At 44.1% G+C, this 14395-nt stretch overlaps 1 protein-coding gene across 4 annotated transcripts in view; it reads left to right on the forward strand.

Moving 5' to 3' along the window:
• Positions 1–13948, forward strand: part of mrtfab (myocardin related transcription factor Ab) — a 41285-nt gene extending 27337 nt beyond the window's left edge. For all 4 annotated transcript variants that reach the window (XM_085361246.1, XM_085361250.1, XM_085361247.1 and 1 more), the window contains 16 exons: positions 3199–3254; positions 3585–3660; positions 4198–4359; positions 5747–5910; positions 6019–6153; positions 6309–6377; positions 6914–7098; positions 7463–7634; positions 8658–9053; positions 9162–10163; positions 10265–10471; positions 11160–11252; positions 11647–11787; positions 11971–12063; positions 12377–12440; positions 12526–13948. In XM_085361246.1, the coding sequence (XP_085217372.1) occupies positions 3199–3254; positions 3585–3660; positions 4198–4359; positions 5747–5910; positions 6019–6153; positions 6309–6377; positions 6914–7098; positions 7463–7634; positions 8658–9053; positions 9162–10163; positions 10265–10471; positions 11160–11252; positions 11647–11787; positions 11971–12063; positions 12377–12440; positions 12526–13073 (3563 nt within the window). In that variant the 3' untranslated portion in view covers positions 13074–13948. The remainder of the gene's footprint in view (positions 1–3198; positions 3255–3584; positions 3661–4197; positions 4360–5746; positions 5911–6018; positions 6154–6308; positions 6378–6913; positions 7099–7462; positions 7635–8657; positions 9054–9161; positions 10164–10264; positions 10472–11159; positions 11253–11646; positions 11788–11970; positions 12064–12376; positions 12441–12525) is intronic.
• Positions 13949–14395: the final 447 nt, after the last annotated feature.

The raw sequence follows: 14395 nt of genomic DNA on the forward strand, positions 1-14395 counted from the left end.
AAGAGTACCATAAAGTGATGACTGAGGGTTTGTTTTGGTGGGCAGCATGGAGCCTTAAATGAGATTTTAGATTGCTCCTAAGTCGATGACTTTGTTGACTACAGAAATCCTCTTTTAAATTGTTTCTCCGAGATGCAGAAAGATGGGGCAAAGGTTGTTCAGGCATCAGGTCCGCTGTTGTGTTATAGTTCAGTAAAGATCATATGAACCGTTCTCTTCACTTCTCGCTTCATCTTCGATCGATTTTCACGGTAACTGTATCTTGTTGACAGGAACAAACTTTGCCAAGTAGTTCCACATTGCTCCACACCCTGAACACTTTCCAGCAAAGAAAAAATAGTCTTTATATTTCTTAATGACTCTGTAATTACTGTTATTTGCTGGATTTTTGAAACATAAAAAAAACAAAATCTGAAAATTTCACTTACAATGTCACCACATGGTTTGTTTTAGTCAACATAGAACCTTCAAAGGTGACATAAATGATCAGGGGTTTTCTGTCACTTCTCTAATTCTTACATTTAAATGTCCTTTGTGCTGTGTTTTCTGGTACTAAAAAAAGACTTTTATGTCTGAGTGCTGAGGCAGGGTCAGTTCCTCCTGTGGTATCAAATCCTCACACTGGTTTTGCAACTGAAGGTGGTGTGAATGAATAACTTTCCACTTTCAAACACTTTCGTGAGGTTCCTGAACACAGACATTGACTGTCCAGCTGTGAGCAAAAGTCAGTTAATCGTCATTTAAGAATGCCAACAAATATATACTTTTGTAGCATTAACATATTTTGTTGCTCCGCTGTATGAAAAACTGGGCTATGTGTGAAGAAACCACCAATGTTTTTATAATGAAACTGTAGCTAATGGGGTCAGGGAGGTTGTGGTGTTTCACAGGGGAAAGTTCTGAACAGTGTTATGTGCCCAGCTATAAGAATAGGCTTGAAAATGCTGTTTTTGAGCCGAATGTTTTCACTTCCTCCTGGCATGTTCAAATAACTGTTTAGTGTTTTCTTCCCCATGAAGTTTCAGTTTAAAAGTGCTTCAGGAGCAACATCGTGAAAGAAGAACTGTTGATCCAGTAGCTCGTTTTGGGAGTTTAATTTGCACCTAGTTCTATTGGTGTGTGCGTGTTTTGGTGTTTCGAATTCTTTTAATGTTTGAGTATATCCAGTTATAGGTTACATATGCAATGATCATTTACACATCATAAAAAACTACCGGTAGCTGCTTTGGGTCTTTTCTCTTTCCGTTTAAGCTGCTGATTGGCTGCCTCTTGCAAATAGAAGGTTTAAACTGCAGGGGTTACATGAGAAACTGGGACTGGTGGGGACGGCCGCACCAATAAGCACCAATGACAGAAGGGCTCACAGGCCAACAGACTCATTGTCCATTCTTTTATGCATTTGGTGAACATTTATTTTCCAATGAATGCCAGTAAGAGTCTGATATGATTAAAATAAAACCAGCCCAGCCTTCTCTTGCCAATACGCAAGGAAATATTGTTTTCATTGAACATCATATTGAAGCAATTAATCTGTGTTTAAGTAGTTTATGGGCCCGGTTTGTCCTTGTGGTGTTATTATTGTGATCCAGACCACTCGTTGGTCATATTACAACTGGTATTCTTTGAACGCCAGGGGTTGTGACACAAGGAATGCTTCTGACCCCCACCCATCATCTGTGGTGCACACACAGTTGACGCCCTGCTGTAGCCAGAATGTCCAATCTCAAACACCCTTGGCAGGGATTTCACCAACTCTTGACCAATCAGACGATCGCTGTCTTACATCATTATAACTGCCGCTGTCCTCTGAATATCCTTCCCCAAAAACGAAGCGGGCATCTCCCCTGTCCGTTTAGCTTTTCTAAAACCTCGACTTTATATTTGTGGTTAAAAAGAGTTTGATGTCTAGCGCTTTGTTTTTTGGATAGAAATGATCTTCTAGGCTCAAAAAAATCTGTGATGGGAGATGGACTGTAAAACTTTTTGTTTCCTTGCACTGGACCTTTCTGCAAATTGAATAATTATAAAAGTGTAAGATAAAATGCAAAATATATGACGCTCTGGACTCATTTTTCATGTTGACCACCTCTTTCACCTCAAAGGTAATACAGATTTTTTTTCTTTTTACACAATTTTAGCCAGCTGAAATTGCTTTTATGCATTTCCCTCTTACAAAAATACTGCATAGACGTTCACTCCCCCACCCCATACACTGGTCATGGCTGAGCAATGAAGTGATGAATCTAGACTTTCGCTGGGTGTGCTGCACTCTATTCATCAGTCTCTCTTCTGCTGCTCGCTCCTTTTTAAAGAGCCATTCCAGACTCTGTTCATCAAGAATTGATGTCCCTCAGCTACAGACCATCTGCCAGACTTATTGCAGATAGTTTGACCTCTGAAATGCAGTTTCTTTAGACTTACCTTTCGTCATGGAAAAACTTAGAACGCACCACAATCTGCAGCACGTTTCTGTGTAAAATACCAATAAAAGTATAATGAAGCTGGGCTATATGTAACCTGTAATCTTTATAAGTGTTTGTATTCCCTTTTTAACACTGTGTAATTCTAAATAACAGATCAAGACAAAGCTGAATGTGTCCAAAAGTGTCTAACGTCAGTTCAAAGTATGAGAAAGAACATTTGGAAACTTTGGAATACGTGGAAAACTCTTGCTGAATAATGAACAGTGTGTTCTCATTTAGGTTAATGAAACTGCTGAGTGAATGTTTGGTACAGTTTGCGCTCATGGTTTTAGTCATATTGTTCCATTAAATCAAGCTCATCTAAACTACTTCACTACCACTGACCACATCGCGACACTTCCTGCAGCTGCCTTGGTGTTTGAGTTGCAATGAGAATAAACGTAACACAACTGATGTGAAAAGCGTAGTAAAAGGCCGAGGAAACGCTGGCAGTAACGGTTTTCTCGGTGATAACCGAGGTGGATGTGCACCACACTCAGCAGCAGAGGCTGATCTGCCTACTGAGTTGTCATCAGAGTGTGTGGTTTAGAATAGCACTCCTGACCTTCTCTGCCAGAAGCCACTTCTGCTTTGAGTCTGTCTTTGACTGTAGCCGTACAGGTTCTCACATTTTTGCTTGCTGAAAGGAGCATCACGACTTCCTTCACAGTCGGTCTGAACTGCATTAATCTTGGCTTTTTGTTTCTCCTCCTGTTCCCCCTCCCTCTCCATGCAGCACTGAAGAGCCCAGCAGCCTTTCACGAACAGCGGAGGAGTCTGGAGCGAGCAAGGGTGAGAGCCATAAGAACAATGAGTCTCCTGCAGTCTCAGTGGATTTTCTTCAGAGAGGCAAAAAACAAACAAACAAAAAAAACCCCACAAGAACCTAACAAATTGAAAGCTTGGACGCCACAGATACAGATTGGTTGTAGTTGGGTTATCGTACAGATAATCTCTGGTTAGTTGACGTTTGTGCAAAATTGTTGTGAGTTGCAGAGCCAGGAAATGATGAAAACAAGTGACATGGAAACAAAAGCATATATTAAACTGACAGAATAATATTTTATGGTGTTGTAGCAATTTGGAGTTCATGTGATTTTTGGCATCTTGTTTTCTTCCCAGACTGAGGACTACCTAAAGAGGAAGATCCGGAGTCGTCCTGAGCGCTCCGAGCTGGTCAGGATGCACATTCTGGAGGGTGCGTGTTTTTTTTTAATTTGTTTTTTTAATCAGCAAGTGCCAGTGTTGTCAAAAAGTCACATTTTAAGCTTTGTAAAATACCTAGACAAAAACAGAACCAAATCTTTATGAAGAGGTTAATGTATAGTTCCTCCTTCATATTTCTGCTTGAAGCAATTCCGTGTTCTTTGAGGGTATTGCTTCTGCATCTTAAAACTCGGTAGCTCGATTCAGGCGCTGTGAAAACTCTTTTATAAAATGTGTTTCGGCATGTTGTCTTCATGAGGCAAGGTGCTTATCTTCACATTTTCACATTCATTTTAATATATGTTTTTGCGGTTTAAAGTGTTATGTTTGTTATGATTTTTTTGAAGCAGCTGGTTTGACTGTTGGTTTAGTTTCTTTTAAATTAGGTTGAAGTCAAACCGAGGAAGTGTTAAAATAGGCTAAAACCTGCTGTAACGTATTGAACAGATTCACAGAGGATTATATGTGTGTGAATCACTTGATAAATAAATGCACATGTATCCATAACGGCCTGCTGTGCCCTCTGCAGAGACGTCGGCAGAGCCGTCTCTGCAGGCTAAGCAGCTGCAGCTGAAGAGAGCACGACTGGCCGACGACCTCAATGACAAAATCTCTCACAGACCGGGTCCCATTGAGCTGGTCCACAAGAACATCCTGTCTGTTAACTGCCATCTGCAGCACTCACTCCCAGGTAATAACACACACCTCATCAGCGTTCACCTGTACTCGTCTCACTCCAGGGACCCGCTCGGGAAAAGAAAATGTCTTCATTGATGGCCTTGCTCTTTCTTTCAAATGTAATCACAAGTTTAAGTCGTTGGGAAGGTTTGATTGCACCTGCGATCAACTTCGTCAACGTTATCGTCGTTTCACCTGTGTTTCATCTGCTGCACTTCCCGTGTGTCAGAACGTGCACCCGCAGTTAAACTGAGAGCAGGAAAAGGAAAAGCTGGGGTGACCTTAAATGACAGTAAAGCACAGTAACGACTCACACTGAGTCGTGTGAAAACGAGTGAAAATAAACGAGCATTGTATAAAAGTCTCTCTCTGAGGAATAATCACTGGCGCAGGATTGGTGCTCGTTATCAGTAGATGCTTAAAGTCCCGAAATACACAAGTTTTACAAATAAATGACTGAAAAAATAAATCTTATCTCACGATAACGATCGTACTGTATGCATTTATTTATGTCTGCATGCAGGCTAGCATCTCCTTAACGAGTAGGCCCACACAACATCGTCACACGTACAGCGATCATTAAGATCTGTATTTTATTTTTTTAAACTGTTCATTCTTTATATGTCTTTATTATTTCATCATCTTGCTGGTAATACAATGTTACAATCTCTGTAAAAATTTGAACCTCTGATGAAACTTTGTCGGACTCGCCTGGAAAAATGAAATGAAGAATTTGAAAAGGTGCCGCAGGCTATTGTTTAAAAGAAAAATTGGGCAATCTTGTATATTTATGACACTTGGTTCAGAGATTTACACACATACACACACACACACACAGACTTTTGCACAACGTTGCACAACACTCACAAGCGTACCTGCAGGAATTAGCAAGCCTCAGGCATGTGATGAATACAAGTTCAAACACGTCCCCTTCCACTGTTCGCGGTGCTATTGTACCTGTGTTTTGGTGTGCAGTTGCGCCACCTCTACAATTTGATTTCCGTTCAGACTGAACACCTGAGCAGTTACACCATTCACGTATTTACAGTAAGGTGAGTGTGTAAACAAAACAAGCAGCTCTGAAACAGAAGTGACTCAGAAGCTTTGCTCGGACACGGCACTGTTTTGAAACATGAGACACGGCACGCGGTGTTGTAACTTCTCTAAAATTGCTTAGTGCCGATTGCTAAAGAGCGGTGACTAACTTTAGAGAAACTTTATTTGAGTGTTAAAATTGCAGGGGAAGCTGGGAATTAAGCTGTCCTTTCCTGTGTTTCCCAGCGGCTCTGGAAATTCCAGACAACGCCAACCCCTTTCGCACCGCTGAACCGCTACACCAGAAGACGCCACCATTAAATAGCGGTTTCATTAAATGTGTGAACGTTTGTGCACTGTCACAGATTCTCCAAAGGGAAACGGAGGAGAGAGCTCATCTTTGGACGAAGACAGCAGTGATGCTCTGTCACCTGACCAGCTAACCAATCAGGACTCTCCCCTGAGCGCTGTCCCTCAGGTCTCCCCCTCAGACGTGCTCACCCAGAACGGAGACCTCTCCCCCACACAGGTATTACTGAGGTGGAACAGAAAGAACTGGACAGAGCAGTTAGTGAAACAAAAGCAAGTGTTTTTCAGGAGGATCATGCAATTAACCACAGTGATATCATCTCACCAGTTTCTCACACAGCCTCCTGCTCCACCTCCACCACCACCTCCGCCGCCCCCTCCCTTGTTGAATGGGTCCGCTTCGTCCCCTCTACCTAAAACGGTGACCTCTGGATCATCCCGCCATTCTGCTGGACAGGTCAAGGTGCGCCGATCGCTCAAACTTCCTGTTGATTTTCGTGATTTAAAAATAATTCTGACCGTAATCTCTATTTATGGGAACGCTGTAGCTCACCAAAACCCCCTCCTCATCTCTTCATTTCCTTCCCCCCCCTATTTCTCATGGTTCTCTGACTGCAGTCTCAGGCCAAGACGAGTTCAGACCGCCCTCCACAGAGACCTAAGAAAGCAAAGGACAGCAAACCAAAGGTCAGAGGTCTTTGTTTTGCTTTCATTTTAACTCGCACACCGGCACATGATTTATGGCCAATTTTAAATTACGACCAGTCACTGGTAAAGGCTGTTTTTTGATGACATCTTGTCTGCAGTAAAGATTTTAAGACTTCAAATTGTGTTTGTCTGGCTTGCTGCTCCCACAGCTGAGCGACAAATATTAAAAGTTACTCCTTAGATTTGAAAGAGCCAATAAAAGTCTTCTTTGTGGTTTTTGCGTCGTCTCTATTAAATCATAGAGCAGGGGCTTCTCTCTAACCTCAGTGCTTTTTTCTGACATTTTACAATCATACTGAGGAGAATTGCTTGTAAAAGAGGAAGAGATACCATTTTATGAAGCCACAGTGGCCTCAGCACATCAGAAATATATACTTGCTTTTCTTAACTGGAAGTGCGTTAGCTTTTACTTCAGTTAAGTTTTTATTAGTATGCATCGTTTGACCTACATGTACAGAATGCCCATGCACCTCACACGTGTCTGTCTCTTAAACATTCCCTCCTGCCGCGTGAAGGTGAAGAAGCTGAAGTACCATCAGTACATCCCCCCCGACCAGAAGGCTGACAAGGAGCGTCCGCCTCAGATGGATTCATCGTATGCGAAGCTGCTCCAGCAGCAGCAGCTCTTCCTGCAGCTGCAGATTCTCAGTCAGCAGCAGCAGCACTACAACTACCACACCATCCTGCCCGCCCCTCCCAAGTGAGTGTCGAACCACTTTTGCATATGTGTGCGTATGGTTTGGAAGCGAGGATGAGTAATTGCTGTGGGTTTTTGCCGAGAGTCAACAAGTTCAACACCCTTATTTTTTTTTCCTGCATTAAGCTAGTAGTTGCAGTGTAGCTTTACAGTTTGTATTTTTTTCCTTTTTACTTTGAGTATACTTTACAGTTAATATAAAACTTTCATGTTTCATTTTAAAATTCTTGAAAACTTATTTAGAAATTCACAAGTTTCATCTTTAGAGCTGATCTCTCATCATAATTTCCCCCGTCGTCTGCCAGAGAAAAAAAACATGCTCGATAATCTTTATTACCGTACAACTTTGTTGTTTGTCTTCCTTCAGGCCACAAACGGAGCAGCCTCCCACAACCAACTCTGGCCCTTCCCCCTCCCGTACCGTTCACACAACAACCACCACAGCTTCCTCGAGTCAAACGGGGACGGCCCGTCACAGCCAAACCGCAGTGGGAGGAGCCAAACCAGCTACTCTGCCAGCCAACCTGGATGAGTTCAAAGTAATTAACTCAGGACCCAAAAACAAACTTATGAGATCATTACTGCACACAGTGCTGTGGCTCATTTTGTTGGGTAATTCAAATCAAAGATCTAAGTTTGTGCTCAGCAAAACGGCCCCAAACGAAAACATCATTGATCCTGCCCATTCTAAAATAGAGCTCTGATTTTGGTCCTTTCTCAAAGGGAAATCTGTGAAAGTCTGCAGCAGTCTAAGCTGTAAGGATTAGATCTTTGCAGACACCCCTCATATGGTGGTGGACTCTACAGACGTGTAGATGTTCTTATACTTTCTTCATGTATTGTTTGTGCTTTGTCATAACTGCAAAGCCAAATTAAGAAAGATAGTTAAACTCACTCGGCCAGAGAATAAAAGACGTGATCATTAGACAGTTATTGTGGCGCACTGAGCCACAAGCCAACAAAGTTATGTTTTAAGGCTCCTTCTTTACCCCTTGAAACCTTACTAGGAGTAAGTAACCCTTTAAACTCTTCTCTGCCCTGAGTGCTTTCTATCATATTTCAAGCCTGCTTGTAGAACAAAATCACCTGGTTTGCATTCAAAGTTAGTGAGTGTCATCTCTGTCTGTGCGGGAAAAAGCTGGAAACTATTCAGATGGTAATCAAATCACGTCTTTGTTGATATTTACTGAGGTGTCAAAACTCATTATTAAGGGTACAAGGGAGATGTCTTTTTGGGTGAAAGAGTTGAGCTCTTTATCTTTGCTTTTACTCCTGATTTGCATGCAGTTCTGTGTGTGTGAATGGTTTACACACACTCATTAGTGTTTTGGCTTTAAAATAATGTGTCATCTTATTTGGGTGTCATTTTAAAGAGTCACTTGTCTGAATTTGTCCGAGGCGACCTTTTACATGGCTTTTTTTATCAGTACATCACCACCTACGCACCCTTTAAAGGTCCAGCTGTATAAAGTTCCTTTGAGCTGAGCGTTTTAAATTTGAGTCTATTCTCACTTTGAGTCAGTGTTTGTTTTATGAATACCACTTTTGTTTCCATCTTCCAGGTTGCTGAGCTGAAACAAGAACTGAAATTGCGGGGTTTGACCGTCTCAGGCACCAAGAATGATCTAATTGAGAGGCTCCGTAACTACCAAGAACAAAATGGGGGAACCGCAACTGTTTCAAAGAATGGCATTTTGCAGTCCGGCTTGCAGGGCACGACCTCAGCTGCTAGCACTACCACATCTTCTCCCACCACAACTTCCACCTCTGACCACCAGTCAGTAGAGGGTGGGTTTAAGTTGTCTCTGTCCTCACTGGCTCAGGCGGTTCCAGGGCGGGTGATGCGGTTTGGCAGCACCAGCTCGAGCCCTCCGGTGTCGCCGACTCCGTCAGAGAGGTCGTTAGCTGGAATGAGTCCAGATGAGACCAGCTGCAATGGAGACATGTTTGGAGAAATGGTGAAATTTATGTTTCATTTGTTATTGTTAGAAGCACTTTGTCATTTTTGTGTCTACCCAGACATTTTCCTAACATCCTCTCCTTTTTTTAATGTGTGTGTCCTTCAGGTGAGCTCTCCGCTGACCCAGCTCACCTTGCACCCCTCTCCTCAGCACCCAGCAAATGTCTCTCCACTCGCAGTCAAAGATGAGATCCAGAGCTCTTGCAGTCTGTCCAGGTCCTCACCTGCATCTGTCCAAACCCCCGAGCCCGGAGCAGCCATGGACACGTCATCTATGGATAAAGACCAGATGCTCCAGGAGAAGGACAAACAGATCGAGGAGCTCACCAGGATGCTGAGGCAAAAGCAGAGGCTGGTGGAGACTCTCAGGTCCCAGCTGGAGCAAGGCAAGATGGCAGGTGGGATAGTGGTCAAGAGGGAAGGAAGCGATAAGAGCAAAACATCCCCAGAGGTTAAGCTCCAAACGCTAATAAAAGCCTCAGCCATTCAGCCCCCTACGCTCCCTAATGGCATCGTGTTGAAGGTCAAAAAGGAGGTAGAGCCAGAGGAAGGAATGGAGGGAGTAACAGAGGAGGCTCTGTCAAAGAAGCAGGTCCTGACGATGCAGTATTCCCAGGAGACTCTGCTCAGGCTGCAGCAGATTCAGCAGCTGCAGCTCCAACAGTCTGATCAACAAAAACGGCAACCACAACCGAAACAGCAACAAAGTCAGGCGCAGCCGACGAAGGCCGCAGAACCCAAACCGAATCCTCAAAAACAGCATCACCAAAAGAAAGAGGCTCAACTCCTGATCCACCAGCAGCAGCAGCTGCAGCAGCTCATCTTCCAGCAGACCCAACAGAAACAGCTCCAGGCTCAGCAGAAGATAACGCAGCAGAAACTGGCCCAGCAGAAGCAAGTACAGCAAAACCAGCTCAAGCAAACCCAAGGGCAGCAGCAGGCTCAGCAGAAGAACCAGGTTCAGCTAAAGCAGGTTCAGCTGCAGATCCAAAACCAGACGGTGACAAGTCAGAAACCCGCACTGAGCCAAACTCATCAGAGGAAGCAGCTGAAAGCTCAGCACAGGCAGCAGCAGAAACAGCAGACATCAGCAGCCTCAACACAACAGGTAATACTGTGAACTTCAAAGACTGAAAGCACACACGCTGCAGTCTTTACGATGAGTATATAGCATATAATAAAATGCTAACGCAACTTTTCTGTTTCCAGGTGACTCCAGTCATCATCAAGCAACAGAATGGCACACCAGTGCACACTCAGGCCATCTCATTAGACCTCCTTAAGGCCAACGGCACACCTACACTGGTGACAGACACCAACGGGAACCACTACTTAATCGCTCTCACCAGTCACACCACAGATGGACAGAATGGAGTGTCCTCATTGGCCAAAACCAACGGACGCATCACACTGCAGGTACAGGGAACATGGTATTCTGATGATAATGGTAATAATTCTAAGTGTTTCCCTCTAAATTAGACTATTTGTACATTATACAAAAATAATGAATATATACTGTGTAGCAAATAATTCGTTGCACCTTCAGTCAGTATTTTGAACAGCAGCAAGTAAACTTAGCCCTACAATTACTCTGCAGCCTTTGTGCGTTTGTTGTAGTGGCATGTGTAACCGTTCTCCACCTGCTGTGGGTTTTCTTAAGATTTCTTGTCTTAGCTCGTAGAGCTTCCTGAGCAGAACAAGAGCTACTGTCACCAGCTGTAGCCTACAACAGCAGTGTCTTTTTGACGATGTTAGTTCAGTTCTGTCAAAACTCTGAGTGAGTCGCTCATCACACATTGCTTTGAAGCTGACAGCTGGTCACTAGGGTATATTTACTAATTTAGGAAGTTTATCTTATGTCGCCGGTGGGGGTTTTCTTGTTTTGTTTTCTTTTGTCCCCACCCATCGTCACCTGAAGTTGCCAAATGTCATTGACTTACTGTAGTATTTCAACCTTTACTGTCCATGGATGAAAAAATTATAAAATAAAAAATACACTTCAGTAGGATAGGGTTAGTCTTGCATGTACTGTTTATATATGGGAAGCGCGTAATATTAAATGGTTTGACAGAATATGAATGTTTGCGTACTTGTAACGTTTCAGAGATTGAATTCAACTCCAAGTAAACTGCCCAGCACCGACAGCCAATCAAAATGTCAGGCAGAGGCCGAGCCTGTGAGCCAACCAAGCAAAAAGGTACAGCAAAAACTCTTTCTCAGTAAAACATGTAAGCATGGTGTAGATTGTAACTTTCCCAACATTTTTACTTAACTTTTTTCTTCATTTCATTTGTATTGTTGTAAGGTCTTAACCTTAGAGTATATAAAGCGCCCTCAGCCAACTGTTACTGTGGGTTGGCGCTATGTAAATACACGTTGAATTGATCTCTGTTTACTAATTTAGTCCTGAAGACAACAATAGCAACAGATTCCTACCACAAGGTGTCGCCACTGAGACACTGTAAAATCATCCAAGTTAGATTGTGGACTAACAAAGGTTAAAAAACAGCATCTTATCCCAGAATAAGACTTGCATGATTAACATATGCAAGTGTGCCTTCCGTTCTAAACGTGCCACTCTTTGCCCGTAGGGACAAAAAGCGGGGCTGCACTTAGACGCCAAAGGTGATCCACAACCCAGCCAGCCCGTCACCGCTCCACCCAACCTGCAGCCTTTCTTTGACGACATTTCAGACAATGAAAGCCAAAACAACTTAATGTCATCTCTCAAGGTAACGCCAGCAGCAGCACCTCCTCCTCCTTCTCCTCCTCCTCTCCCTCCTCTGCTTCCAGGCAGAGTTACCTTCAGCATGTCATCTCTAATGGTGGTCCTGCTCTCTCCACATGTTCATTAAATTTGTCTTCTTGTTTCTTCTCTCTTCTCATTTCATCACTTCATGGCACCATGCTGACAGAGACAGGAGGCGTGTCCGCCTTACGACCGGCACACGCTGTTCACCCCTCCCTCTCCTAAACCCAACACCTCCCTTTCTTCTCAGCGCTTCAGAGTATGTCCTCCAGCATGTCTTGTCTTTCCATCTGCCTTGCAGTATTGATCTTTCTCCCTGTCTCGACTCCTTTTTTCCATCTTCTCACTTTTTTGGTCTCTAATGTTTTTGCAGAGGAGTGGCAGTGGTGTTGGGTTTGTTAGGACGTAGTGGTAGATCAGTGTCATCCTATCAGACCCAATTATCTAAAAGAAATCGCCCCTGCAACATTCCAGTGAAGAACACCTGCTGCTGTTTTTTGTGTTAAATAACTACATGATACCTCACTGTTGGCTACATGATGGCTAATGAATACTGTGTTTCTGTTCGACAGCCAGAGAATGGCCTGAACAGCCAGCAGATGGACGACCTATTTGACATCCTGCTCAAAAGTGGAGGTAATGATGAGATCTCAGTTTAATGTGAGAGAGACATCACAGGTCGGTATGTCTTGATGACCTTTATTTCTCTGTCCTCCCCCAGAAATCCCCGGCTTCAAGGCCAACCCGGACCCTTCCCTCCCCTCTCTCCACTCTGACCCACCTTCTCCATCCACTGCCCCATCCCCCCTCCACCTGTCTCCTCCCACCCCCACAGAGGCCTTCATCTCCCCGGAGTCTACGGTGGGAGGGCCCTGCTCAGGCAGCGGGCGTCTGGAGGACTTCTTGGAGAGCACGACGGGCACCCCACTGCTGGGCATAGAGTCCGACGGCGGCCTGGCGCTGATCGACGACCTCCACAGCCAGATGCTGAGCACGCCCAGCATCCTGGACCACCCCCCCTCCCCCATGGACACGTCCGACCTGGGCTTCTCCCCGCATTCTGCGGGGCTGGACTTTGGCGACCCCAACCTGGATAGCATGGACTGGTTGGACATGGTAGGGAGCGCAAGTGGAGGTAGCGAGGGCAATAGAGGAGAGCGAGGAGGTGGAGACGGAGGGACGAGTTTAGCTCCGTTGGCGCCACACACTCCGCAAAGCGTGTTCTCAGCCGACTTTCTGGACAATACGGACCTGCAGCTGCACTGGTAGCCACGTCTGTAGCACCTCACGCAGACGCACACAGATGAACACATGGTCGCTCACACTGTGTACAGGCTCCGTCTTTATTTCATTCACATACTCTATGCTGTCTCTACCACTGCGGGGGGTGTCTGGCACATGCACGCGCACACACACACTCTCACACATTTACTCAGTTTGTCTTGTCTTTCACTGGCTGTTGCTGTATGCAAGGTGAGGTGGTGTTAAATTCATTGAAATTACTTGGTGGACCTGAAGTGGACTTGTAAAGATTTTAACTCTACAGGGAACCAAAACGGATAAAATCCCATTTCCCGTGTCCTGACCTGCATTAAAGCCAGGTTTAAGTAAACCAGCCGAAAGTTGCAGGTCGCTTTCAACCCATTTCAACCCTCAGTAAACAGCTGGACAGATCAGAGGCGAGAAGGGACTGTCTGTGATGTTTTCCTGGGCTCCTAGAGATAGCAGTGTGTGTCAGTGCCTCCTAAACTTTGCACTTATGCTGAGTCTGATTGGTTTAAAGGGTGGGTGTTTAGGTCAACAGCTGAGTGAAAGCCACCTAATGTTACAATGGTCAGCTGAGCCACTGATTGTTTTTGTTTTTTTTAAAAAAGAAAAAAGGCAGCTGCTTGTGGCCTCACCATGCCAACCTAAACCCCACCCACACTAGTCAAAGATACAACCTTCATTGGTTGAGAGTTGCTGTTGAAATGAACCTTATCAGTGGCAACAGTTTGAATTGAAGCCTCATTGGAGGTTGCGTATAATTGGTAACATTATGGTAGACCACTATGTATTGCTGTATATCGGGTGTATATTACAATTTGTCCATATGACTATTTTTCTTTGCTGGTTGCTTTAGAGTCAAGCTAGCCGGCTGGGGGACAGAGGGGGAGGGCGGGGCTTCCAAGAGAACTTGGACCTTGTCATTTTTTTAAAGAAAAAAAAGATTAAAAAAATAAACATACCATTTAAAAAAAAACTCTAAAGATGTGTTTCTTTTTCCTTTTGATTTTTCACATTAACAGATACATCTCAGCTTTGTGATTTAAGTAAGCCTGGTAATGAAATTAAAGCCACAAGAGGGCGATGTTGCTCAAAGAAGGAACAGGAGGGTATTTTCCAGAAGTTTGCTTACCCTTGTATTTTTTATTTTTCGTAGTGCTAAACAAGACCTGAGCACATTTACCAGTTCTTTGTTTGGTGCTGAAAGCCACGTTCAACTGGATTTTTTTTGTGTGCTAGTTGTCACAAATTTCAAGCTGCATTTCCCCCACAGCTGCTTCTGAATGAAAACACACCCCTGCCTAAACGGATCAACAACTAGGCTT

Source organism: Diplotaxodon limnothrissa, linkage group LG8, assembly GCF_057381915.1.
Source record: "Diplotaxodon limnothrissa isolate DT_005_m linkage group LG8, D_limnothrissa_male_GT1.1, whole genome shotgun sequence".
Classification (NCBI taxonomy): Eukaryota; Metazoa; Chordata; class Actinopteri; order Cichliformes; family Cichlidae; genus Diplotaxodon; species Diplotaxodon limnothrissa.